Source organism: Cucumis melo, chromosome 6, assembly GCF_025177605.1.
Source record: "Cucumis melo cultivar AY chromosome 6, USDA_Cmelo_AY_1.0, whole genome shotgun sequence".
Lineage (NCBI taxonomy): Eukaryota > Viridiplantae > Streptophyta > Magnoliopsida > Cucurbitales > Cucurbitaceae > Cucumis > Cucumis melo.
Window position 1 is genome coordinate 5,439,073 of NC_066862.1, and position 27,752 is coordinate 5,466,824.

Here is a 27,752-nt window from a genome sequence, read left to right on the forward strand (position 1 = left end):
CTTACTTATTTAACACAGCAACAGTTTTGAATTTTCTTCAGTAAAGACTTGAGAGAGAGAGAGAGAGAGAGAGAGAGAGAGAGAAATCATGTGAGAAAATCAAGAATAATAAACTTATAAAGTTATTTACATTATGGCTTCTTTCAGACATGTAGACCTTGAGGGCACATTGACAATGAAAGAAGTGTTTCTTCCTTCATCCTTGTAGATATAAACAACTTTCTGAATAACCCTATATTGAGGGAAAGCTAAGACTTCCAAAACATTCCTACCATTTTTTCTCTGGAATGAACTATAAGATCATCAAGTAGATCTGGTTCACTGGCAGAAACTTGGTGGAACTCCCTCTGATCATATTTTTTGAAGAAATCCAGTTGATTAAAACTGGCTTGTATTGCCTTCACAATGTACCAAATGGCAATTATCCTGATGATGATTCTGTTCTTTGGCTTTTTGAAACAGCCATTTCTTGTCTGTTTTCTGATTTCAATTGCCTCCTTTGATACTTGAACCTTTTGGGCCGAGTTGTTTCCAGCTGAATTTCAAGTTTTGATGTGTCTATGGACAACTTTTTCATAATAAACGCATCCAAATCAAACCCAGTTTCACTTTCAACCACATTGTTACTAGAAGAGGAAGCAGCCGAGTCATCCATGGAGGCGTTTCGAGGACCTCCATCTGCTGTTCTAGATGCGGCGAATGGGTCTTGCTCCAGCTTCAACAGTCTCTTTATGCTGTCCAGTGCTGGGTCAATAACGTCTAAAAATCCCATAACCCATGAAGCATCATCCACAACTTCAGTTCGCTGTTGCAAAACAAACTTCACACTCTTAGACATTAATGACACAAACACAAATTTCAAAATCTTATAATTCTATCCTACTTGTTCAAAAGCTTAAAAGATCAGCAGCCAATTTAAAATTGAGGGGAATGTGACAGCTTTTCAATATCAGATTTGAACTAGTTAAAAGTACACTTTGAGTTGATGTAGTGTAACTGAGCTTCTGACCTGCTGGAAATAGAGATTTCGGATTTCCTCAGCTCGGATTGCATTCCCTTGATCCTCTTCCAATGCTGCCCACGTCATCCATGTTACATAACTCTGAGAATTTATGTTTAGAGAGGATCTATATAATCTTCTTGCTGCAGACAGATTGCCTACTCTCTGTTCCAGAACACCCCAAGCCTGTATTAAAACAATCCAAGTAATTAACATTTCGATACCAAGCCTGAATCAAGGATTCTCGAACTTTAAATCATGCTTCTACACAGTCCCTATTTTTCATGCTGTTAATTTAATGGTGATGTAGTAGACCTAATAGAACAAAATTTAGAAGATTTAGCACGACATGATAGACAAATTATGGAAGAAAGAAAGTGGAAAGCTGCCTAGACGATATAGAGTAGAATAGCGTATAAGGCTTCTTTGGGTCTGTCACAAGACATTTTTGTTATTATGATCTTCGTTTGACTTCGTTGGATTTGATGGTTTGTTTGGGGCTTTCTTTTTATTGGATTTATTTTTTTCTATATCTTGAGTATTCTTACATTTTTCTCCATGAAAGCTCAATTTTCTTCTAAAACTTTAAGAGGTTTACAATTCAAAACTAGATTGACAATTCAATTAGTATGTTTAATTAATACCTGAAGGCATCTAGCTGCACTCTCACTAGCTGAATCAATCAGTAATGCTCTTTGATAAAGCTCCCTTGCCTTCACTATGTTTCCTTCTTTCCATTCCATCCATCCCCATGCCTGCATAAGCCATAGTTTAAGTTTTTTAATAGAACCACAACAGAAAACTTGATCTTAGTTTCCAGTATCTTCTACCAAACACTTTTGTTCCTTAAAACATGGAAACAAGAAAGAAACATAAACCAGAAAAAAGAATGTTACTAAATGGAACCTAACATATTAACACATACAATCCACACAGGCTGATGCTTTGGATCCAGTTCAGATGCACGTCTAAACAAAACTCGAGCAAGGCTTGCTGAAGAGTTCTTATACTCCAATAAACCAAGAGACTGAAGAAGAACAGGGTCTCTTGGATTGAGGACATGGCCTATCTTTAAAAGTTTCATTCCCTTTTCGATATTTCCCAAATTAGCTTCAAAGAGTCCCCATATATGCCACGCAAATCTGTTCTTGGGGCTGGCCTGGATGGCTTTCTAGGTAACAAAGAAACAAACGGACATTGTTAAATTACCACAAAAGTCAGTCTTTATTGAATTTTAGGTAATGGGTTAGGGTATATTAAATCTTTTATATAACTTAAATGCATTTATGTTCGCTCCATTTTGGTAAAAACTCGTACCAATTTTTTTGAGGGTACGGTTACCCAGCTTTCAATGAGAAAAAAGAAAGAGCATACAAGTGAATACAGAAAATAGTCTACAAAAGAGAAACACTCAAAAGAACACTCGGAATGTTTTTCATTATAAAACAGCAAGTTTCTAAGCTTCACAAAAACTTACTTGAAGATTTTCATTAATTTTCTAATAAGTTATTCGATGCAAATCTCATGTAGACACTTTTTGTTCATTTGCCTGACCAATAGATGCGTGTTTAAAGCCACTGGTAAAGTCTGGGAGCAAAAATAAAATATTTAAATTGAGGAAATCACACATTAAAAGTAATTAAAGGAAATCACCTCAAATAGTTCTCTAGCAAGAAAGTTGTTCTCCAGCTGCATCTCCAGCTGCGCCCATGCCTGCACATACCATGATCATGTCCAAATTACAGGATGGATTGGCAACTGAAAATAATGATAATATTTCAGAACAGAATGGGCGAAGGGGAAAATGAGATCTAAAAGTACTCACAAGCCAACTAGCACAGCTCTTGGGGTTGCATTTGGTAGCCTGCTTAAACAAATAACGAGCCTGCTCATACCGATTCGATTTCGCTTCGAGCAGTGCAAGTGTCTGGTAAATATACTCATTTCCACCACAGTATTTGAGGCCTTTGGCGAGTAAATTCCTGGCCTTCTTGATGTTCCCTTGCTTTAGCTCTAGCACAGCCCAGCCATGCCATGCTGCAATGTGTTTCTTGTTTGCTACTGTGGCTGCATCGAACAGCTCTCTTGCCTTCCTGATGTTCCCCATCCTGCTCTCCAGAACAGCCCAGCACTATATCAAGTGTGCAATCAGTAGCTAAAAATTGAGAAAATGAAATGTAGACCTGCTTCCAAACATTACATGAAATCCCAGTACAGCATGTTTTTCTTACCAGGGTATGACCGGTAAGTGAGTCGGCTTAGGTGAGTTTTTGGCCAAAATAAACAATTTTCTTCTTTCTAAAATTAAACAACGGATAAGGAGAGTTTAGGTCCAATGAACTGTATATCTGCTTTCTCAGTTTTTAAGTTTTAGCCTGCACCTTTTAAGTCCCATGCCGGAAGTCAGTAGAAGTATTCTACAACGGCATTTTGGATTAAGAAAAATAGAAAGGTGATAAAGAAACTAACTTTTGACCCAGATAGTTCAAACTTATCGAACTTAACTCAATTCAGTCTATTTTATTAATCTGTTTGATTCAAGGGGTAGTTTTCAAAATTTTAAAATCACCTTCCAATCATTCAAAATAAATTAATTGTGATCGTATAATGATCATATTGATAGATCAAAATCATGATTGGAAAGTGATTTTCGACGTGACAAATGGGATTTTAACCATTTTAAAATCACTCTCAAATACTAATAACAATGACAAAAGAGGAATTTGAAAAATAAGCCGTAAAAAGTATCAGCCCTTTCAAGGAACAGCTAGCGACCGGAAAGAACATGAAAGGCTAAGAATCCAGGAGGGAAGAGGGAGTAAGGTGTATATATCTACCCAAAATTACAGAAACAAAAGAAAATTTCACAAAGGGACACTGACTAAGTTACAAGAGGGCTAACCATTTTTATGATTGAGCTCAAGTCAAAATGGAATAGTCTATTATTATAATTAGAAATCAGAAGTGTTGGAAGTTTCACTTCTAACCTTGTAATCACAGTCTATATCTCATTCCACCCAGCTTTGAGAAAGTTTTCCCATCCTCAAGATTTCAAGAGACAACCAGGACTCTTAAGTTACCAAGTTTATCTAGAGGGTATCTCCACATATAATATCCCAAACCTTACTACAATGCTATCATATTTTTACTAACTATTTTTAAAATTCTTGATAATAGGATGTTCTAAAAATTAGACTGAAAGAAGGAAAAAAAAAAAAAAACGAAAAACAAAGGAAAAAAGAAACTGACCTGCCAAATGTAGGAGTTCTCTCCTTGTGTGGCTTGGCAGCCTCTCTCATACACTGCTTTTGCTTCAGCTGCTTTCATTTGCTTTCCCAACATCTTCCCCAATGCTACATAAGCCCGCCCATCCTCCGGCCATTTATTTATACACTAAATTCACCCCCAATATTTTCATTGTAGCAAGAAAATCAGTTAAATGTTTCATCTAAGAGCAATTTATTTTTTAAATTTCTGAAATTATCTTGTTTCATCGAAAGATTAAGAAAAAAGTTAAACATACTCTTACTGATTTTAACCGGACACCTATCCACTTTTAAAGGGCTGCTAATTATACAACAAAGTCTGTGTTTAGCTAAACCAAGCTCAGATTGCGATTTAGTTGTTATTAGTACACTTAAATTCCAATTGAACTAAACTCTTGCCCATATAAAATTTTTTTATGAGATAATTGAAATTATTAATTGAAATGTATTTTTTATGAGATAAAAATAATTATTAAAAGTAAAACTTAGTTTAGCCTTTCTATTTCTTCGGATAAAACTCCTAAATTCTAGATTTCATTTATTTGTTTAATTATCTTGACGAAAAAAACAAACTTTTCATTAGGAAAAAATGAAAAAGTATGATAACTAGAGCTTAACTGACATCTGTATGGACTAAGAATCAAGTGTTGCCATAAAAAAAGAAAAAAAAAAGTTTTATGACCAAAATTTGAATAATTTTTAGGATAACTTATACAATTGTATAGTTTTCTAGACCAAAATGAAAGAGATTTTGCGTATTTTATTCACTAACAAATAAAATACATTTTTGGTCTCTAAAATTTAATATAAATTTTTTTTGTTATGATGCACTATGATATTTAGTGTAAATTTTGAAAACAACATTTTCACGTTTATATTGTATCCAAAATTTCAGTTTCAAAGTTTACAATGCATAATTATATTATATAAAGATGAAAATATCTAAAAATATAGCATGTCATGTTATAAACTCAATTCATTTTTTTTTAATTTACATATGTATTATGTAATTATTATAAGTTATATTAAATTTCAAATTTTATCATTAGATAAAAGTAAAAAGTTAGTTCGTATGGATTTAAAATTTAGAATTTAGTTCATATTGTTTAATATAACTTCATATATAGTTTCTATGGTTTGTTAAATTTTCTTAAATAGTATCTACCATAAGAATTATAAATGAAAAGTTCTTATCAAACCATAGAAGTAAATTATAATTATAAACTTTAAACCTAAATTTTAACTTCTTCCAAATCATAGGGACAAAAGTTCCAATTTATTCTATACATTATATGATATTGCAAATAATAATTCTACAAACAAGTTTTAACATAAAACCATGTTCACAAATAAATTATTACTGGTATATTGTCAATTAATATTTAGTGGGTAACTACAACTACGATTGTTTAAATTAGAATTCAATTTTTAATTCTGCTACCAAACACGTATCTGACAACGTGAAACACCAACTCTGTTCCCATTTAATCCCTTGTTTTCAAATTTATGTTTTCAGATTTTTTATCCTACATACTCTTAGAAACTAATACCAAAATCTATTTACTAGTTAAAAACATATCTTTCACAAGACAAAATAGAAGCTGCACAAAGATCAAATGTAAATTGATGTTTTTTAGTAAAGGGGTGAAGAGAATTGAATCATAAACCTCATGATCCTAATAGTCGAACTAGGTTTTTATTGACACCTCAGTTGTGGGATCAAACGTGTGTGTAGTCCTTATTATCAAGGTTGGGAATTAGTTTTTTTTATTAAACAATCAAGAATAATTGTTACAACCAAATTTCAAAGCCTATTAGGTCTAAAAGTTACTTATTAAAAAGGAAGGCATTAAATTGTTACAAATAAATAGAAAATAAAACTATTTACAAAATATAGTAAAATTTTCAAATAAATTCGATGAATTTTGCTCTATTTTGTAAATAGTTTCAATATTTTATTATTTTTTAAAATGCCTCTAAAGTTTAATGACTAAAATTTTCCCATAACCTGAACATTACATATAATTCAATAGGTTGGGAATTCCAACAAAAGACTTCTTAGTCCTTAGGCTATTTGTTATTTATTATTCTTATACTTTTTTTTATATATAATTACGAAATGGAAGATGGAACCTAAAACCGCTAACCTAAACACATTTGATTTTGAATATGAATTAATTTGATCTTTTATTCAAGTTTAGGGTCTTGATCCTAAACATCAAAATTAGTAAGAAAAAGAAAAAGGCCCCCAATATTTTAGTGAAAAGAAATACCTTCTGAAGGACTTGTTGTGCTTCATCATACTGAAAATTCCTCGCCAACATCTTCGCCCTGTACAACGCCAAATCCAAATTGATAATCAGCGGCCTTTCTAGGGCACTCGAATCAACTCGATTCTCCGGTTCAAAAATCGGCATCTTCTTTGCAATCTCCGTTAGCCTTACATCTATCATCGGAGTGCTACTCTCAACCTCCGTCTCCTCATCCTCGCTAGGAAACTCCATAACCGGCCTTCGAATCGTAATTACCTCCTCAGACGCCTCTCCGTTCGCCCCTTCCGATGATCGATCGGCGACGAGAACCGCCGTCGAAGAATCTCTCGAAGAACAGCACGGCGGAAGGGAGAGGGAATTGTGGGCCGAATGTAGATGTGTATTGAAGATTTTGCATCTGTACTTCGACAGGTTAGTTGAACTCTGAGAGGAAGAGAAGAGATTGAAGCTTGCGGTTGAAGGAGGAGAAGAGAAGACTTGCATTTTTCTCCGGTTTTGTTTGGGTAACGGTTTACACTGTCTGAATTTGCTTTCGAAGGAGCTGTGGAGAAGAAGAAGAACATAGACTAAATTACGATTTTGACCTTCAAGATGTACGGCTAATGCGGTTTTGTTCCGCGGAAGAAAGGAAAGGGTACTTTCGGGATGTTGGGGCTGAAATGTGACTGGCACGTATTTGTCCACGTGGCCATCGTTGGAGTGGCTCTGCACTTTAATCCTTGAGAGTACATTTTGCACCACGTGGAGAGTTTTTGTTGGTCAGTTTAGTGGATTTTTGATATTCTGTCGATAAATATCCAATACTGAGAGAATTTTATTTTATCCTAAGCTATTTATTTTATGCTTATATGGATATATTATTTTAATCCAATCGAAATTAATATCCTAATTGTTTATGAAAATTAAAGAAAAAAGTACACTTTTAGTTCTGAAATTCGAAAGTGTTTGGTCTTTAAACTTCCAAAATGTCATTTTTTTAGTCCTTAAATTCTTATATCGAGAATCTTAAGTTTAAAAAACCAAAACAAATAAACGAGTTTTTTTTTCTTATTGTTGACAACTTGAACTTTTTATATGGTAGATGGATTATTTTTCTTATTGCAAAGTAAAAGTAAGTGTATTTCATCCATAAGCTTTTAAAGTGTACATTTTTAATCTCCGAGTTTTCAAGAATATCTTTATAAGGTCCTTGGAGCTTTTTTTAAAAGAAAATTATTTTATGATATTTAAAATTAAAATATTAATTTTAGATAAAAGTAATATTTGAAAATTGTCACTACAGGAGTGAACTCTTATTAATTTTCACACTCTCATAGTTACAAAGTTTAATTTTATTAACTTATCTAATATGTCAGGTAAAAAACGAAGCAAATTTGAGATAGTGGATGTCACCTTAAATTTGACATATTTGTACGTAAATTTTCGAACCCAAACACTTGTACTCCTAGTTTTGATCACAGTATTATCTTTGGTCTCTTTGTCAAAAATTTTTTAGTAAATAAACAACTTTCATTGAAACAAAAAATAAGGAATACAAGGATATAGAAAAAAAAATGTCTACCAAAACATCCCTTCTTCTAAAGGGTTTCTATCTAAGTAAAATGTTGTTAATAGAATAGTTCATATAAAATTGTTATTGAAATTTAACTAAAAAAAATTCTTAGTGCATTGATTAGAAAAATGATAATCATAATAATAAAGAAAAGGAGAATTGTAAAAAATAACAAATTTGACAAAATATTTATAAAATATAGGAAAATTTCTAATTCTATCAATGATAGACATTGATAAATACTGATATACTTATATCAATCATATTGATAGACATTAATATAAGTATATCAATATCTATTATTAACCAAATCTAAAATTTTACTATATATGGTAAATATTTTAATTTATTTTATTATATTTAAAAATAATTTTAAAATTCTAAAAGAAATGATATTAAAATGGAGATGGTTATCAAATTCTCTTATAACCCTCGTTTTCTTGCCCCATGAAAATTCGAAAAATTGATTAAAGAAACCAATAAACCATTTTCAATGTCCTCATTGATTTTTGCTCTACTTCTTGAAACCAAGAATTTTGACTTTTACTTTTTAGAACCAAGAATTTTGACTTTTTTTTTGTTACTTCGTCATCATAACAATTTTACAAAAGTACCTTCGTTTCCTTTTATCTTTCTCTTCTTTGAGTGTCAACTTCTGTAGTGGGTCAACTTCAACAAGATCATGTTCCAACACCGTGAGTCCACAAAAGTGGCTTCAACCATCTTCTTCTTCTTCTCCCTCTCTATTCAATTTGCATTCTAGAACGAGACAAGAATCTAAGAGAAAGGGTGTGATGAGATAGATATGTGAGACCAAGCTTCAAATTAGGGATGAACATGATATATCGAAAAATCGAACTTGACCAACTAAATCGAAGTCGATCGATCAGAATCGGTTTTGAAAAGTTTGAAATTGAAAATTTTCAAAAATTATTTTTAAGTGTCCAGATCAGTTTAAAATTTTACTAAAGAGAAAAATTCAACTCCGATCTACTGACATCTACTGACGAATACCCCTATCTTAAATGGTGATAAAGCCCCTTCCATGTGACCAAAATGGATTTCTGGTAAATTCATACGAGATTTGACTTAAAACAAAGACTCTTTATTTTTCAAAATCTCATTTTCTTTTGCTCAAATTGGGACTTGGTCATCTCAACCTCATCAAATTTATATATTTGAAACTTTTCCCTCCATGCTTTATCAAAGATGATAAAAAGATGCCAAGACATAAAACGCCAAGTAATTCTATCAAACAATTGGAAACGAAGCATTAAACAAATCAAAAATTCGAAAGCATCAATGATTAAACCAAAGGAATATGCACCAACAAAAAAAAATTAAACAAAAGGAATCGACAATCAAGCCAGAAGATCGACGAATCACAAACTCGAAAATCTCAAGAACAGCCAAATCAGTCGCATCTAATTTCAACCTAATCAAAACCGACTACTAATCAATTAATCAATCAAACAAACCTTTGATCTCCATCTTGATCAACAAAATCCATGGCAGTCTCCGGTCTCCTCACCTTCACAAACTTCCTCCTCCTCTCCATCCTCGCTCTCTACTTCTCCAATGGCTTCCCAAACCTCTTCAATCCCCAGCCGAACCAGACAAACCTCGTAGTCTACGTGCACGACTATTTCACCGGAGAAGACGCATCCGCGATCACTGTCGGCGGGAGAAAAGGACCGGAATCGAGCGTTCTGGAGTTCGGAACCGTAATTGTGGTCGACGATCCGGTGACGGAAGGGCCGAAGATCGAGTCTCGAGAGATCGGGAGGGCACAGGGTATGTATATAAACTCCCAATCGGACGGGAAAGGGCTGTATATGGTGTTCTCGTTGATTTTTAGCGGCGGCGAGTTCGGAGGGAGTAGCTTGGAGATTCAAGGCTCCGATTTGTTCACTATGAAGGAGAGGGAATTTGGGGTGGTTTCGGGAACCGGTTTTTTCCGGTTCGTTAAGGGGTTTGGAATTATGCAAACCGAAAGTATGGATTTGGTTAATTTGAGAGCTGTCATTAAGCTTAATATTACAGTTAAGCACTACTGATTTATTATTATTTTCAATTAAATTGCAAATTTAATTCCGAAGAGTTTGAATTAAATTCTTTTGATTCGATAAAATCATAATAACGAATAGAAACTGTAATGATCATTTGATTAACGAATCAATTTTCACGTAATTTATAATTTTTTCTTTTCTTTCCCTTTATAAGAGGCTAAATGAAGATGTTGAGATTTGAGTTTTTAATTTGAATAGAAAATTATTTTTTTGATTATGTCTATATATTGATAGAAATGTTAAAAGAGAAGGTATCGATGATTTTTTTAACCATTAGACCGTTATTTAATCGATAACGCTACTTTAATAAGTGCACTTCTGTGATTGAGAGAGGAAGAGGAACAAAAAAAATAAGAAGTGTCGCAACAAGTTATTGATGGATTGAAGGAGAAAGATGAGAGAGTGAAGAAAGAAGGAAAATATAAAATGGAAAGGTAATTTATTGTTGATAGTTAAAGGTGTGTTACGTCAAAGTCAAAATTAAGATTGAAATTGAAATTGAAATTGGTTTGACGGTCACCATCCCAATGCCTCAATTTTCATAAAAAAATGTTCAAGAAATATCAAAAACTAATACTTCCAGTTTAGATTAAGAAGAACATTTTAAATAGTAAAGAGCAAAAGCTTAGTGGATATTTTTGCTAATATTCTTGCAATTTAGCCTAAATCCTTTTAAGGTGCTCCAAATTTGAATTCGAAGAAGTTCTCTTCCCCTCTATTAAACTTCTTCGACTAATACAGATTTTCATTAGTTTACATTGTAACTCTACATTGTAACTCTTTCAATCATAGAGAAAAAAATATATTTTTGTTCAAAAATAATTACCATATAGCAACTAAATTGAACATTTGGACAGATGATACAAAGATAGATATTGTTTGAAATTTACATACTTATTTTCATTTCAATAGTAGTTAAACACATCAAAGATTTTGTTAATTAAAGAACTAATATTGAAACTTAAGTTTCTACGTCGGAATTGAAAAGTAAAAGAAATAATTATGAATTAATATTCAAATAGAACAGTAAAGCAATTTGAATACATTTCCACAATTAGATAAAAACATATACACCTTTAACCAATATCGATATCGATAAAGAAGTTCGAATCTCTACCACACTTTAATTTTATATAATGTCACTGTCAGATATACTAAGGTAACCAATTAATATTACCAAAGCCCCCCCTTCACTTGGATTATTGAGATATGGTTGTGGGAAGTGGAAATTTGAGTGTGATGTTTGTGCAAAGGGCATGGGGCATTTTGATCAATTTGATTGGGTGAGTTGGATTGCCTTTCCAAATCTTCTTATCTTTTATTTTAGGGTTTTTCCATTGTATCTGTCAATTACCAAAAGCCCTTTTATGATTCTTCTTCACCCTCCTCCCCCAACTTTTTATCTCAAAACTATTATATAGCTTATAGGTCAAACTCAAACACATATACATGGTCCACATCAATACTCAAAATTTATTGACCACAAACTTTATCTATTAAGTCTCCTTCATCTTGTGTACTATGGTTATCTTATTAACAACGCGTTTTTTACAAGCTATGGCAATGAAAATGACTATATGAAGTAACTTTTACGAGATCGATCAAAAGATAGCTTTGATTAGTTTTTAGTGTAAATCAAAATATTAGGTCTATAAAAATTATATATATACACTTATTGATCAAATGAAATTTATATATTATTTTCCGAGTAGTTAAAATTACCTACGTTGTTGTTGTTGTTGTTGTTTTACTTGCATGATATTTTGTTAGAAGAAAGTATAGATAAATTTTTTCCAAGTGAAAGAAAAGCTTGTAAATGAAACCTTTACCTCATTCTTGTCGAAGTTCATATGTTTCATACAACTTTTAGAAGCTATAAAGCTTCTAATATATATAATATTCTTATATATACAAAACTTAACGTGTTATGTTTAGAGATAAAAGAAGAAAATATTTTATAAAATGAACCAAAATATTATTAAAAGTTATAAAAAATTTTAGATTTATCAGTATATAGCAAATATTGATGTCTATCAATCATTAATCGTAGAATAAATTTTTTTGCTATATTCTGTAAATATTTCCGATGTTAATAACTTTACCATATAATTTACAATAATTTTCCAATGTTTTACTTTCATATATACTTAGTTATCATTCTCTCCTCAAATAAGAGTGGCTCCATTTAAACTACAAGGTTTCCAGTGTTTTGGAATATATAGAATTTTGTTTGACTATCATGTTGTCTTTTTAGGAAGTTCTTTTCTTTGTCTTTTTAATAAAGTTGGCCTCCAAAAAATGAAATTATATTGATAGATAACAACAATTCACGTGGTCATGTTTTGCACATATATATATATATACACACACACACTAGAGGAATCTAAAATATTTGATCTCTTCATCGAAAACACATATTTTAATTGATTATTGAATTGTGCTCAAATCGACTTCTAACCATCATTATGATTAAAAAATAAATTTGACACGTGATTTAAAATTAGAAAAATGTAATTTCATTTCGACCGATAATGATTTTTCTCTAATATAGTTTTTTTTTAGCTTCAAAAGTTGCTTAAGGAAATAAATTAAAATGTTACTCTCAAAAGTCTTTCAAGTCACTTTAATTGCAATTTTAGGATGTCTTTAGAAAGAATGCACAAATTAATGCCTCCTGTAATTTGGAAAAACAGTCTCTATTATGCTTACCAATTTACGAGATTTCAATAAATAGGATCCACATAAAACGAACGTACTTTATTTCACGTCGAAATAATTATTTCAAGGTACACTTTTTTCAAATATAGCCTACCAAATCAAAAGGTTTATAAAATATATATAACAAAATTTTAGATTCTATCAATATCTATCGATGCACAAAAATCTATCAACTATCAACGCATAGTTAAATATTAATAAAAACTTATTAATGTTTGTTATCGATAGAATTTAAATTTTTGTTATATTTTATAAATATTTTCAATAATTTTATCATTTACTTTTTATCAAATATAAAATTTACGTAAAAATTCTAATGATAGAAATGTTCTATTATAAAATTACAATTACCATATCTTGAAAATATAAAATTTAAAATCTATAAATCAAAATGAACACTGAGAGAAAGTACATCAACATTAAAATATATATATTTATATAAAAAAAAAAGAGATAAACAAAAAGTAGTATTTTTAAACATTAATAATATTACGAATCTTTAACGATATTATTTCACAAATTCTCTTAAATTCACTATAAAGACAAATATTTAAGCTGGATTATTTCACTTTTAATAGATCTTAGATAAGAAGTTGTTTGGTATAAAAAGAGAGTTTTTAAGAATAACAAAAATAACTAAAAGAAAAAATTTAAATAATTTGTCTATTTAGACGATTTTCTAAAAAGATATAAATATAACCGAAATAAAAATGTGTTGCATTTAAAATATTTTGATTTGGATTCAAAATTAGAAACCCTCCTGAAATGGTTAACAAAATTTGGATTATTTTTTAAAGATAAAAATGTAAAATCTCGTATTTGTTTTTGTTTTGGCATAAAACAATTGGGCCAGAAGCTTCGGTTTTGGTTCAATGACAAGAATCAATGTTAAAGTCCCATACCGCCAAAGCTTCTCTTCAATTATTTTATTATTCTTTAACTCAATAAAATATTATTAACTTTTTCATTATTTCTTTAAATTGGATAAGAAAGTGCCACGTTGTCATAAACTTCGTTAATCTTTATATTAATTCTGGCGCCAAAATCCATTGATCTATACTTTAAGGTCTAAAAATAAAATCTTTTACATTTAGACTATATACAATTGTCGCACAATTCTTATATTTTTCTTGAAAGTTTGACTACGGCCAAATCTTTGTAATTTGAATATTGTTTTATTTAAGAGTTTGGCTTTGGAATTTATATTTTCTTCTTAGATTAAAAAGTTTTTTTTTTATCTAATAATAACTTCTTGAACTTGTTTCAAAATTCAAATAAGTAGTATATAACTTTAGAAATATCTAATAAATTCATGAATTTTTAATGTTGTATATAAGGGGTCTATGAAATATTAATTTTTTGAAAAAAATAAGATATTAATCTATAAGAATTAAAATCAATTATGTGTGATTTGAGTTTGAACTTTTTCTGAATGTATTTTGTAGGTTAAAAATGTCATATGAATAATAGAATTGTACATTTCTTTGAAAAAAATACTCAAATACTAAATAATTAGAAAATTTAGAATTTGAAGACTTTGTTAAAAACTCTAAACCCAATCTTTAAAGTTTAAATAAATAAAGATTAGATTGGAAATGCTTTGAAAGTAGATTTTTTAAAAAAGCTGTTAATTATGAACAACTTTTCTCTTTCTTTTTGTGTAAAAATTAAAATAAATAAACAAACAAACAAAATATCAAAAACTGATAAGAAATAGAAATAAAAAGAAAAAGCTTTACCAATCAAACTCATTTCTCTTTGATATTTCCAATAATTTTCCAATTTCCATTGGCTCAGTTCGATGGACAAAGAAAATCCCGAGAAGCCGCAACGAAATTAGTGACAAAAAAAACTCTCTTCTTTTCTATATCTATATCTATATATATGTATATATATATTTTTTTTTTATTATTTTTCAAAAATAGAAAGAACAACGGGCTGAGGTTTTCACCAATATTACAGCAGCTGAGATTTTTACGTACTACTGAAATCTCTCTACTCAACAAAGGCTTTTGTTGTTGATAGTGATGAGAATTTTGTTGTTCTTTAATTACTTTTTTATTCTGAACTTTGATTTTTGATGCTTTCTTCTTCGTCGGAGAATCCTGATTTCTTAGCTCCGGCGCGGCGGGGAGGTACTGAAATGAGAATCCGTGGTGGGGATTTGAAGAATTTGTGGAAGTAAGTGGAGACAAAATTGGAATCAAGAAAATGGTTTCTAGTAATCGAGCAACTCATTCTCATCAACAACAAGCACAGTCTTCGAACACGAATACGAGCAATTTGCGATCTCATCGTACAGATTCCATCAGCAAAGCTATAGCGCAGTACACAGTCGATGCTCGTCTCCACGCGGTGTTCGAGCAGTCAGGTGAGTCTGGAAAATCTTTTGACTACTCACAATCTATAAGAACTTCGACTCAATCTGTGCCGGAGCAGCAAATTACTGCTTATTTGTCGAAGATTCAAAGGGGTGGTCATATCCAGCCCTTTGGATGTATGATAGCTATAGAAGAGGCTAGTTTTCGAGTTATTGCATACAGTGAAAACGCTAGGGAATTGCTTGGTCTGACGCCTCAATCAGTGCCAAGTCTTGAAAAGCCTGAGATCCTTACAATTGGGACTGATGTACGCAACTTGTTCACTTCCAATAGTGCAATTCTACTAGAGAAGGCGTTTGGGGCTCGAGAAATCACTTTGTTGAACCCAGTTTGGATTCATTCCAAGAATTCTGGGAAGCCCTTTTATGCAATTTTGCATAGGATTGATGTGGGAATTGTGATTGATTTGGAGCCTGCAAGAACGGAGGATCCTGCCCTTTCTATTGCTGGAGCAGTACAATCGCAGAAGCTTGCGGTACGTGCAATTTCTCAGTTACAAGCACTCCCTGGTGGAGATATTAAACTGTTGTGTGATACTGTGGTTGAGAGTGTTAGGGAGCTTACTGGATATGATAGAGTTATGGTGTATAAGTTTCATGAGGATGAGCATGGTGAGGTTGTAGCTGAAAGTAAGAGGCCTGACTTAGAGCCATACATTGGATTGCATTATCCTTCTACTGATATTCCTCAGGCATCAAGGTTTTTGTTTAAGCAGAACCGCGTTAGGATGATTGTTGATTGCCATGCCTCTCCAGTTCGTGTAATTCAGGATGCAGGGCTTATGCAACATCTCTGCTTGGTGGGTTCAACTCTTCGTGCTCCCCATGGCTGCCATGCCCAGTATATGGCCAATATGGGCTCTATTGCTTCGTTAGCAATGGCAGTTGTAATCAATGGTAATGATGATGAAGCTATTGGTGGACGAAACTCAACAAGGCTTTGGGGTTTGGTTGTGTGCCACCATACTTCTGCTCGGTGCATTCCGTTCCCGCTCCGGTATGCGTGTGAGTTTCTAATGCAAGCCTTTGGGCTTCAACTGAATATGGAATTGCAGTTGGCCTCACAGATGTCTGAAAAACATGTTTTGAGGACTCAAACTCTCTTGTGTGACATGCTTCTTCGTGATTCCCCAGCTGGCATTGTTACTCAGAGTCCAAGCATCATGGACCTAGTAAAGTGTGATGGGGCAGCTCTTTACTATCAAGGGAAATATTACCCTCTGGGTGTGACGCCAACTGAGGCCCAAATAAAGGATATTGTGGAATGGTTGTTGGCTTTCCATGGAGATTCAACTGGTTTAAGTACAGATAGCTTGGCTGATGCTGGATATCCAGGAGCAGCCTTGCTGGGTGATGCAGTTTGTGGAATGGCTGTTGCTTACATCACAAAAAAGGATTTTCTATTTTGGTTCCGATCTCATACAGCAAAAGAGATCAAATGGGGTGGTGCAAAGCATCATCCGGAGGATAAGGATGATGGTCAAAGAATGCATCCACGTTCTTCATTCAAGGCATTCTTGGAAGTGGTAAAATCCCGTAGTTTACCATGGGAGAATGCAGAAATGGATGCAATTCACTCATTGCAGCTTATTCTACGAGACTCATTTAAGGATGATGTGGCAATCAATTCAAAGGCAGTTGTGCACCCTCATCTAGGGGATCTTGACTTGCAGGGGATTGATGAGCTCAGCTCGGTTGCAAGAGAAATGGTCAGGTTGATTGAAACTGCAACTGCACCTATCTTTGCTGTAGATGCTGATGGTCGTATCAATGGATGGAATGCTAAGATAGCAGAGTTGACTGGGCTTGCGGTTGAGGAGGCTATGGGGAAATCCTTAGTTCGTGATCTTGTGTACAAAGAGTCTGAAGAAACAGTTGACAAACTTGTTTCCCGGGCTTTAAAAGGTAGTTGGTAGTTCAGTTGTGGAATTTTTTGGGTATATGTTGATTCGAGTAGTCCAAACAACATAAGAGTTGAAGCATTTAAAATTAAAATACGAATCCTAATAATTGTCAAATTGAAGCTCAAGTCAACAGAAGATTCAAATTACAAAACCCTTCATCTATCCTTTTTACCTTCCATCTGAAATAATTGGTATCACTTCACTTGATGTTCTTTTGTAAGTGAAAGAACGGACTCTGTATTCTAACTGCTTTTTCCTCTCAAAACTAAAAACTCTGCTATAGCTATGATTGGTTATCCCAGTGTTTTAGCAATCTCACTAGAGGACTTGTCTACTTGAGTTGAAATTTTTTGATGCATAATCATATAAAAGAGATGTGTGCATGTTGATAGGAATGTATTACGATAGAGTTATAGTATCAAGGATATATTTGTAATTTGCTAGAGACACTGTATGGTGTTTGTTTATAAATAGAGGGATTGGGAAAGGAAGGGGACAGGGCAATTGCTTAGTTAGATTAGGGATCAAGTGCTCTTAAGAGAGAAAGCGTTCAATTTCCTTAAATAATATGGTTTATCTTTTAGTTTTTTTATGTATTATCACATGTGTGGGTGCATTTATGGTTTCTTGAGAAGGTAAATATGGAAATCGCACTTGTTGATAAAATGCAGGTGAAGAAGATAAAAATGTAGAGTTAAAATTGAGGACATTTGGGCCAGAAGAAGATCAAAGGACGCCATTTTTTGTTGTTGTAAATGCTTGCTCTAGCAGGGACTACACTGATAATATAGTTGGCGTTTGTTTTGTTGGTCAAGATGTTACCTGCCAAAAAGTGTTCATGGACAAATTTGTAAGCATACAAGGTGATTATAAAGCAATTATTCATAGCCCAAATCCTCTTATCCCTCCAATATTTGCTTCAGACGACAATACATGTTGCTCGGAATGGAATACTGCCATGGAAAAGCTCACTGGATGGTCCAGAGAGGACATAATTGGAAAAATGCTGGTAGGAGAGGTTTTCGGAAGTTGTTGTCGACTGAAGGGTCCAGATGCATTGACCAAATTTATGATTGTCCTGCACAGTGCAATTGGAGGGCAGGACAATGAAAAATACCCCTTTTCTTTTTATGACAAAAAGGGGAAATATGTGCAAGCTCTCTTAACAGCAAATAAGAGGATGAATATGGAGGGTCAGATTGTTGGAGCTTTCTGCTTCTTACAGATAGCAAGTCCTGAATTGCAACAAACTCTTAGAATGCAGAGGCAACAGGAGAAGAACCGGTTTGCAAGGATGAAAGAGCTGGCTTACATTTGCCAGGAAGTGAAGAGTCCTTTGAGTGGTATACGCTTTACTAACTCACTTTTGGAGGCTACAGATTTGAGTGAAGATCAAAAGCAGTTCCTTGAGACCAGTGTTGCTTGTGAAAAACAAATGCTAAAGATTATTGAGGATATGGACTTGGAATGTATTGATGATGGGTGAGTTGTTCTTTAATCATTATCAGTCTATCATAGGAAAGATATACAATGTATCACTCCAACTTTTAATTGCATCTTTGGTTTCATTCAGTTGAATTTATATTCTCAATGAAGGGGAAACCTATCTTAATCATCTTTGGGAAGGTTACCAGAGAGTCTGGAAATGATGTGGGCAACATTAGTTATCTTCTTTTACAATATTTTATTTGTTTGATAACTATTTGGTTTGGGCTTTTAGTTTTGGGACACTTTATTATTTGGAAATTATTTCTACACTCTATAAGGACCTGGCTGCATCATTCTGCAATTAGATATCATTGATCATAAAAAATATCCTTATTTTGTTTAAACCGGTGATGGGAGAAATTCCATGGCTGCAACTGATCTAGTAACGTTCCTGTGTTTCATCTTGATTGGTCAATCTGTTTATAAGAGCAATGTACACCTAATATTGAAGAGGGTACAAAGAAATCCATTTGCTTCGTGTACTATCGTGAAATTTTCTTCTTAGTCTACTTGTGTCTATGGCATTTGATCCAGCTATCAACAAGATGAAAATCTTGAAACAATTACAAGTAATCTGTATCGGAAATTGTTTAGCTTCTCCTTTTGTTTGCTACACCTTCTCCTTTTCTCTTTTGGATTCATGTAAATCATTATTCTTAGTAAATAATAATGTCTTGACAAGCTATAGCTAATTTTCTTATTGTTTTTGAAATCAGTACGATGGAGCTTGAGAAGGGGGAGTTCTTATTGGGAAGTGTTATCAATGCTGTTGTTAGTCAAGTGATGATATTACTCAGAGAAAGAAACTTACAACTGATTCGTGATATACCAGAAGAAGTAAAGACCATGGCTGTCTATGGTGATCAAGTGAGGATTCAACAGGTCTTAGCCGATTTCTTGTTGAATATGGTCCGTTATGCTCCCTCTCCGGAAGGCTGGGTAGAAATACGTGTCTGTCCATTACTGAAGCAAAACTCAGAAGGAATTACTCTTGCACACACTGAATTCAGGTATTTTAACCTTAAATCATTCTTCACATATGTTTGAGCCGATGAAGTTGAAAACTGAAATAAAGAATATTATGTAAATGCATAGTTGTTCTGTCTCCTTGTTTTAACAATATTATTTATTCCAATCTAATTCGTAGAGAGGTGGAAAGATCAGGCGATGGTGTTTAATGCCTCCATGTCTTAGTTTGGTTTTGTTGGATTGGAGTCTCTTCCTGTAGCTTTTGAGTCTTTTTTGCTTTTTTCTCTTGTCTGCCCTTGTACATTTTTTCATCTTGCTCAACAAGAGTTCAAAAGAAAAAGAACAATATTATTAGTGCCAAAAGCAAATGGCTAACATATATTATTGTTATGAAGGATTGTATGCCCTGGGGAAGGTCTACCTCCTGAGTTAGTTCAGGACATGTTTCATAGTGGCAGATGGGTGACTCAAGAAGGATTAGGCTTGAGCATGTGCAGAAAGATTCTGAAGCTCATGAATGGTGAAGTACAATACATCAGAGAGTCCGAAAGATGCTATTTCTTGATTACTCTCGAACTCCCCTTGACAGAGAGAGGCCTAAACGACATTGGTTAGTTTTCTTGATTACTTGCAGACTTTTCCCATTAACATAAGATACCTGTGTAATTTCCCAGCCATTGTTTATAAGCCAAGCTCTGAGCTTACATGTCGTCGAGGCCATGTGATATAATTATTAGGTGAATAAAGACCGTTTATGTACATCACTTCCACTGATCTACTTATTCTAGATGCTAATGTATGAGGTACTACAGAATTATCTTCTTCTCTTTCTTCAAGTTTGGGGGGGCAATAATAACAATGTTGGTGTTAGAGATTCCTCTATTGGAGGAATTTTAGGTCCTTGTTAATTTGAGTTGCATCTTCAATCTGGTGTATGTACTTAGAGATGTATACTATTCATACCATTTCTTCTTCATAATTTATGTAATGTTAAATACTATTGAGCTGCTGGCTTAGAGGAAAGGGAGAAGAAAAAAATTTTGTGGCATGGATGAATATTTGATATTTATGGTTTATGCGGTGAACAATTTTAAGTTGTCTGATGTCTAGTATGGTGGTGTCTTTGAAGGGTTTGTAGTAAAATGCCATTGGCAAATGAGTTATGAAATGAGCTAATGGGGTGTATTTTTATATAGTATTATTATGATGATGATGATGATGATGATGATGATGGCTGATCACTAGTATTAGGAACGGATTGGGATTGTTGTCTGAAAAGATTCTTTAAAAGCTAGGTTAAATATATGATTTATTTTCTAATATTTGTACTTTTTTTAAAAGAAAAATAAATAAATATAATATTTTTTGTATTGATTTTTTTTTTCTTTTTTCTTATACCCTTTAATGCCATTAAACATTAGTAGGTATATGCCTCTCTGGGTTAGGTATTATAAAGACAGTAATGTTTATATATATTATTTTATTTTGTGGTGTAGTTATATATTTATACAGTATTGGACACTTTCAACTTGACTAATAAAATGTATTTAGTATCACCGTCATCATTGTCAAAAACATTTAATTTGTTGTGAAAATAAACTTCCTTTATGGGGATTATTACGGTGCACTCAATGAAAATAGGGTACCATGTTTTAATATGGAAAATTGATAATAATATTTTGAAAAAATACACCCAGTTGCCTAATTAAAAATAGAAAATTTCAATGGAAATTATCTATTTTTTAAATATTTCAGGTTTACCCTCCGGTCTTTGCGGTTTCTTCCATCGTCTTTCTCTTTACTCTAATTTCTTTTGTCGTCTTCCTTCTTTTTCTTTTTCTTTTTGTTGTGATTTCTTTCCATGTCCTTTTCCTTTTTTTCGTTGTGATTTATTTTCATCATCTTTCTTCTTTTCCTCTTTTATAAGTTGTTTAATCTTTCCGTCATCTTTCTTCCTTCCTTTCTTTTCTTTCCTTGGGTAACCAAATCTAAACTATGTGTAGTAGAATCTAAAACATCATGTATAAAAAATCTTGGAAAGAATCATTTAGATTAGCGTAGCTAAATGTAAACCATCGTGTAACTAAATTAAACGATAGAATTAAAAAAATAACTGTCAAATTAAACGACCAAATCTAAACGATCTTATACCAACCCAAATCTAAGTGTAACCAAATTAAATAATCATGTACCAAATATATGAGCTTTTTCCGTTTTTTAAACTAAACTAAATATTTTGCAGCTTTGTTCTATACGTAAAAAGACCCCATTAAAAATTGTTATATGGTTATAAATTTGATATTTTTTACGTGATAAATGAATGGTATAAGAAGATATACGTAGTTAAGGTTATACCTAATCATTGTCCTAAAATTTTCTCAATTATCAACCAAAAGAGGATGAGAATACATCTTCCGACCATGTTTCTTCCCTGTCCATTTTGTATGTGTGTGTATATATTTTGCCCTAAATCTTTTTAATGAAATTCGAGGATGTTTTTGAATGGGATATTTCTATGATAAATGATTTTGTTATTATTATTAAAATGGGTAAATGTAACATATAGAAATTTTAGGAATAATAATTAAATATATAATAATATTTAAAAAACAGAGTCTATCAATAATACTTTTATAGTTTATGAGTAATAGACCAATATTTAAAATATGATATATATGATAGACTATTATAATCAATTTGAATAAATTTTATTATATTTACAATTTTTTTAAATCATAAATGAGATAATTTTAGTTGAGAAATCGATCCTATAGAAAACTTGTGCGGATTTCCTAAATTTGAACACGGAATTTTGTGGGATTACAGAGAAATTAAATGGACAGATAACATCTCCAAATCAAATTGAAGTTTGAAAAAAATTAAAACCCAATTTAAATAGTGAATCATAGGACTAAAAGAATTAAAAATTTAAATATTAATTATAAATTAAAAGTAGTCTTACAAACTTATTCAAGACCAACCTAAACAAAGGGTAACTTATCCACCCACTTATTTATTTTTGAATGATCTTATTTGTTAATTAAAGATTAGGGAACCGAAAAGTCACTATCTTTGTTTTCACACACATCACTAAAATATCAAGAGTTTAAATTATGACTCGATCATAATAGATAAGACATTGATTAACATTTTAAAATCAAAAGTAGAACAACTCATAAGAAAAAGATTAAGAGTGTGATCCTCCAATTACCGATTTAAACCACCTATTTTCATTTAGAAACACAAAATACTTAATAAATCATGGACTACATTTATCTTTTTTAGTGTAAGTAATAGTTCAATATATCAACATGTTATCACGTGGGTATTCTATCTTTTTTTTCTTTTCTTAAATATATTTTAATTTTTCTCTACCGTATGATGATTATTATATATAGATAAAACAATAAATGTACGTCGTTGCTCGATCACATTCAAGTATTACTCATTTAAAAATGACTCTACGTAGGAAAAGGAGGGAGAAGACAACCAAGTTGGGTCACCGAGGATGGAAGATCAGACAACCATGCATGAAAGAATACTAATTAAAGTGATCACTTGCCACAAAATCTAACTCATACCATAAGAACAATTCTAAAGATAATTGGTTGATTGATAGTATTTAGAAATATCTCACATCAGGGCCATAAAAGGTGGGGCCAATAAAGGAAGACTTTACATTGCAAAGCAAATATTAGAGGGAAATGAGTGGATATGTGCTGTAAAATCAGTTAGCAGCTGAAGGGGGGATGGGGCCAAGCAAAATTAAGTAACACATCAGCCCCTAAGTTTGAAAATTTAGGGATCTCATTTAAGTTTAAAGAGTGTTCCAACCAACTAAAAAACAGTCAAAGAAGAGGGGACTCAACTGTAATGCATTAATGTTGTCCCCTTGCAGTTTCCACTATAAATGTATACGAAGAAGATCTCAATATGCATTATTATTGTGTACTCCAAAAACTCAGGGTTATTACTCTTTTCTGAGTTAGGATAAGAGTATGGCCAAACTTACATTTAGGAATGGAGCATTGGCTCTTGTTGTGGCATTGTTGGTTGTGGGATTAGCTGAAAGCCGAAAGTTGGAGAAGGAGACGCTTGGTGGAGGTTTAGGAGGCGGAGGTGGGTTTGGAGGTGGAGGTGGTTTAGGTGGGGGTGGTGGATTAGGAGGCGGAGCGGGAGGAGGAGGTGGTTTAGGTGGGGGTGGTGGATTAGGAGGCGGAGGTGGTTTAGGAGGCGGAGCGGGAGGAGGAGGTGGTTTAGGAGGCGGAGCTGGAGGAGGAGGTGGGTTAGGAGGCGGAGGTGGAGGTGGATTAGGAGGCGGAACTGGCGGAGGATTTGGAGGTGGTAAGGGAGGTGGATTTGGAGGCGGAGTAGGAGGTGGAGCTGGTGGTGGTGGTGGAGCCGGAGGTGGATTTGGAGGTGGTAAGGGAGGTGGATTTGGAGGCGGAGCTGGAGGTGGAGCTGGTGGAGGAGCAGGAGGTGGATTTGGTGGTGGTAAAGGAGGTGGATTTGGAGGCGGAGCTGGCGGTGGAGCTGGTGGGGGAGCAGGAGGTGGATTTGGAGGTGGTAAGGGAGGTGGATTTGGAGGTGGAGCCGGTGGAGGAGCAGGAGGTGGATTTGGAGGCGGAGCTGGTGGTGGTGGTGGATCTGGTGGTGGATTTGGAGGTGGTAAGGGAGGTGGGTTTGGAGGAGGAGTAGGAGGTGGTGGTGGAGCAGGAGGTGGATTTGGAGGTGGCCATGGAGGCGGAGCAGGAGGCGGTTTTGGAGGAGGCAAAGGAGGTGGATTCGGAGTCGGAGCTGGTGGTGGTTTTGGAGGTGGAGCAGGTGGAGGAGGAGGCTTTGGTGGTGGCAGAGTCTAAAATCAGAGATTACATAATATATTTCATATGATATGAACCGAGGGAGTAGTAAATAGTACACTCCTAAGTTATAAATTACATAACTAATGCATGTGGCCAACAGAGAAAATGCTCATGCAAAGACTACAAGTTTTTATGACGACCCCATGATTATTATTATTATCATCACTACTATTTGTACTTCGATTCTACATAATAAGAGAAAGAGAGAAAACAAAAATGAAAGGGAATTCTTTAGTATTTCATCTCATCGATCAAGTATATTTTTAAATAAGAATATCTTTACAATGCAGTTTGCATGAAGATATTGTCACAAACAAAAAAAGAACAAAAAAAGCAAAAACAAAAACAAAAACAATATAATTATACCAAAAAGGACCGTAGAGTAATGGAAATTTAAAAGGGAAGGAGGGCTAGCATGAAGGAGAGTGTGTGTAATATTAGCTTAGCTATTTAATTGTTGTTGTTTTCATAGCCAGGCAGGAAGCCAATCGGTGCCATCAATAAAACTAACGTCCATTAATGGGGCAACTTCCTCTTTAGTTAACTGTTTAGCCCATGGTGCACGACTTTTTGATTCTGATCCTGGTCCACGACAATCATATTCTGCATGGTACAGATTCCTGTAATATATAACAAAATTAGGATTTCTTAAGTTCTACACTACTAACTCCATCCAACGTCCCTCAAATATTTAAGAAAAAAGTATATTCAGGTGCATTTCACTTACTCAGTGCTGCCAACGTAGCTCCAATTGGTCCAACCAGCAGGAACAACGGTGATGGAGAGGTAAGTTTTAGCAAAAACGACTCTAGAATGTGCACCTTTTGCTCTGCCCAAATACGTACTGCCAACTCCGTAAACCTTTCCTTTGATGAAAACAAATCCACTGTTCTCATTTGCACTCTTTCTGTTTTGAGCTGTGATTGAACCACGGATCGTCAATCTTTTGTCATCAATCACAAACATCTCACAATTCTGCATCCATACAGTAACACACCCAATTATAATAATGACAACGTATGATTTTAATGCTTGTCTTGTTTATGGAACATATCATGAAAAAAAAATTAAATCTACTCAATTATATATATAATGAAATTAGCTGGTATAACATGTACTCAATCTTTCGATTCTTTTTTTGACCTCTTCTTAACTCACTAGATCTTTTTTTTTTTTTTTTTGTTAATTTCTTTCCATTCAATGTAATATATGTAAAGTAAATAGAAGATTTCTTTTAACTCTTCTCCAAATGCCTAGCTTCTTTTAAATCCCATGATGATGCATTCATGTTTCATTGCTAATCTTTTTAACTAAAGCAAAATGTATAACTGAACCTATTGACTTTGGGTAGCAAATAAATTGAAGTTTGATTCATAAGATAACAAATCAATCAATAGACAATAACAAGATCATATAATTATGTAGTGAAAGTTTGATAACAGTTTCATTTTCTAAAATCTTGTTTTCTCACCGTTTCCTCATAATGTACTGCTACTTTTACAAATTTGGCTTAGAATTTTCATCATTAAGAAGATTAAGAAACTAATAAAAGTAGCATTTATATGGATGATTTTCTGATACTCAAGTTTAAAACTAAGAAATCAAATCCATGGAATCTATATTTAAAATTTTAATTTAAAAAATGAAAACTAAATAGTTATGGAATGGAGGTAGACGAGCTTGTCATAAATATTCTAGGCATGTAATAGAACGCATTGTAATTTTTTTCAGTAAGCAAGCAACGGTGGAGAAAGGGGAGGAAAATAGTTTTACATGGAATACGGATTTGCCTCGGCCAAAGATGAAATCAATGGAGCCTTGAATGTAGCAACTGTCGTAGTAATGTCTGCCTTTATAATCGAACAGAGTATTGTGAGTGCTATAGAATCCACAGTGGTAAAATGCAGCTTTATCTGCCGCAACGAATGCCGCTACCGATTGATTTTGCGATGTGTAAGCCACACCAGTCGGAGCCTCATTCTGTAATAGCAAAATTTTCCAACAGAAAAAGCAATCAATGCATTAACAGAATACGTTTTGAAGCTAATTCAAGCAAGGGGAGAGAGAGAGAGAGAGAGAGAGAATCACTGTAAAGAACTGAGAAATATTCGGACCTTGAAGCTAATGCCAAAAGCAATGAAATGTTGAGCTTCAACTTTAAAAGTAGCAGATTCAACGTTATCACTAGAGCTCTGTGACCAAACGATTGACGTCCTTCCTTTTCCATTCCCTCTCAAGAAGATGTACGGCTTACTCGACGGAATATGAACCTTCTCTCTACAGAGCCAAATTAAAAATAAGGACGTACGCTCTCGTTTTCGTAAATTCAGACCACAAAAATGAACAATTTCATCAAATCAACAACATCCTAAAATAAAACTGCAAAAGAAAACCGTAGAAATCACCTATAAATTCCTTTCCTAACATGGATGATCATCCACTGCGAATTCCCTTCCGGAACAGAATCGACTGCAGCTTGAATGGACTTGAATTCGCCATTTCCATTGATATCGACCTTAATAGTTCGATTTGTACCGATCTTCTTCGTCAACAACGGCGAATCAATCACATTTTGTGCAGTAAAGGCATAAGAACCGATGGGAGATGAAATTAAGAAAGCAAAAGCGATCACAAATGCGATGTAAATCGGTTTGATGAATAGGGAATTCGAGGATGAATCAGCCATGAATTTAGAGACGGAAGAGATGGATTACTGGTGAATGAAACGAAATGAAATGGAATTTGGAAGGAGAGATTGATGAGATTTAAGGGAAGAGACAATTGGTTGAAATTTTCTTTTTTGAGAACGAATTTGGTCGAAAATAGAATTTGTGGGAAAAAGGTTCGTTTTGAGAAATGGAAGGTTAGAGAAAGAAAGCGGGAAATTGTTGGTCGGTACCATTCTCTACTTTGGAGGGCTTTCTAACGGTTTGTTTTAGTGGTTCAAAAGCCCGTTGTTATATATTTACCTACTCGTTAGTTTATCTACACCTCGATTCATTTGAAATATTATAATATAATATTGTATTTCAAATATCATTTCGAAGTTGGTTTAATTTTAATCTTTTTCCAATCTTAATCTTTATACTTTTAATAAATCTTTAATTTAGACACTAGTTAGTTAATTATTGTTCATTTTTTTTTAAAAAAAATTGTGTCATCTATAGCATTTTTATCATTATTTTTAAAAATATATTTACATGTTGTAACTCTTTACCTGGAATTTACCTTTTTATTTAATTAATTTTTGGTAATGTTAAACTTCACGGAT

The 27,752-nt window shown here is 33.4% G+C and overlaps 5 protein-coding genes across 7 annotated transcripts; 3 read left to right on the forward strand and 2 right to left on the reverse strand.

Moving 5' to 3' along the window:
• Positions 1-91: 91 nt before the first annotated feature.
• LOC103483894 (protein high chlorophyll fluorescent 107) lies at positions 92-9,718 on the reverse strand. 3 transcript variants are annotated; one of them, XM_008440732.3, is made up of 11 exons: positions 9,570-9,718; positions 8,706-8,868; positions 7,178-7,322; positions 6,540-7,080; positions 4,250-4,393; positions 2,826-3,131; positions 2,654-2,713; positions 1,926-2,171; positions 1,645-1,755; positions 1,010-1,186; positions 92-805 (listed from the first exon to the last, which is right to left on the reverse strand). In XM_008440732.3, exons 4-11 carry the CDS (start codon positions 7,020-7,022, stop codon positions 422-424), a joined length of 1,911 nt encoding a protein of 636 aa, XP_008438954.2. In that variant the 5' UTR covers positions 7,023-7,080; positions 7,178-7,322; positions 8,706-8,868; positions 9,570-9,718; the 3' UTR covers positions 92-421. The 3 variants fall into 3 exon arrangements, with proteins under 3 accessions (XP_008438954.2, XP_008438959.2, XP_008438955.2); XM_008440737.3 differs by lacking the exon at positions 7,178-7,322; XM_008440733.3 differs by having other exon boundaries at positions 6,540-7,257.
• LOC103483893 (dirigent protein 11-like) lies at positions 9,600-10,203 on the forward strand. Its single transcript, XM_008440730.3, has one exon. The coding sequence runs from the start codon at positions 9,600-9,602 to the stop codon at positions 10,146-10,148; it is 549 nt and encodes a 182-aa protein (XP_008438952.2). The 3' UTR covers positions 10,149-10,203.
• A 4,441-nt stretch (positions 10,204-14,644) lies between these two features.
• On the forward strand, positions 14,645-20,667 carry LOC103483895 (phytochrome B). Its single transcript, XM_008440738.3, has 4 exons — positions 14,645-17,163; positions 17,834-18,644; positions 19,367-19,660; positions 20,015-20,667. Exons 1-4 carry the CDS (start codon positions 15,090-15,092, stop codon positions 20,232-20,234), a joined length of 3,399 nt encoding a protein of 1,132 aa, XP_008438960.1. The 5' UTR covers positions 14,645-15,089; the 3' UTR covers positions 20,235-20,667.
• Positions 20,668-23,617: 2,950 nt separating this feature from the next.
• LOC127149989 (glycine-rich cell wall structural protein-like) lies at positions 23,618-24,478 on the forward strand. Its single transcript, XM_051086586.1, has one exon. The coding sequence runs from the start codon at positions 23,618-23,620 to the stop codon at positions 24,476-24,478; it is 861 nt and encodes a 286-aa protein (XP_050942543.1).
• LOC103483896 (probable pectinesterase 67) lies at positions 24,443-27,314 on the reverse strand. Its single transcript, XM_008440739.3, has 5 exons — positions 26,887-27,314; positions 26,596-26,758; positions 26,255-26,461; positions 25,209-25,456; positions 24,443-25,101 (listed from the first exon to the last, which is right to left on the reverse strand). The coding sequence occupies exons 1-5, from the start codon at positions 27,165-27,167 to the stop codon at positions 24,948-24,950; spliced, it is 1,053 nt and encodes a 350-aa protein (XP_008438961.1). The 5' UTR covers positions 27,168-27,314; the 3' UTR covers positions 24,443-24,947.
• Positions 27,315-27,752: the final 438 nt, after the last annotated feature.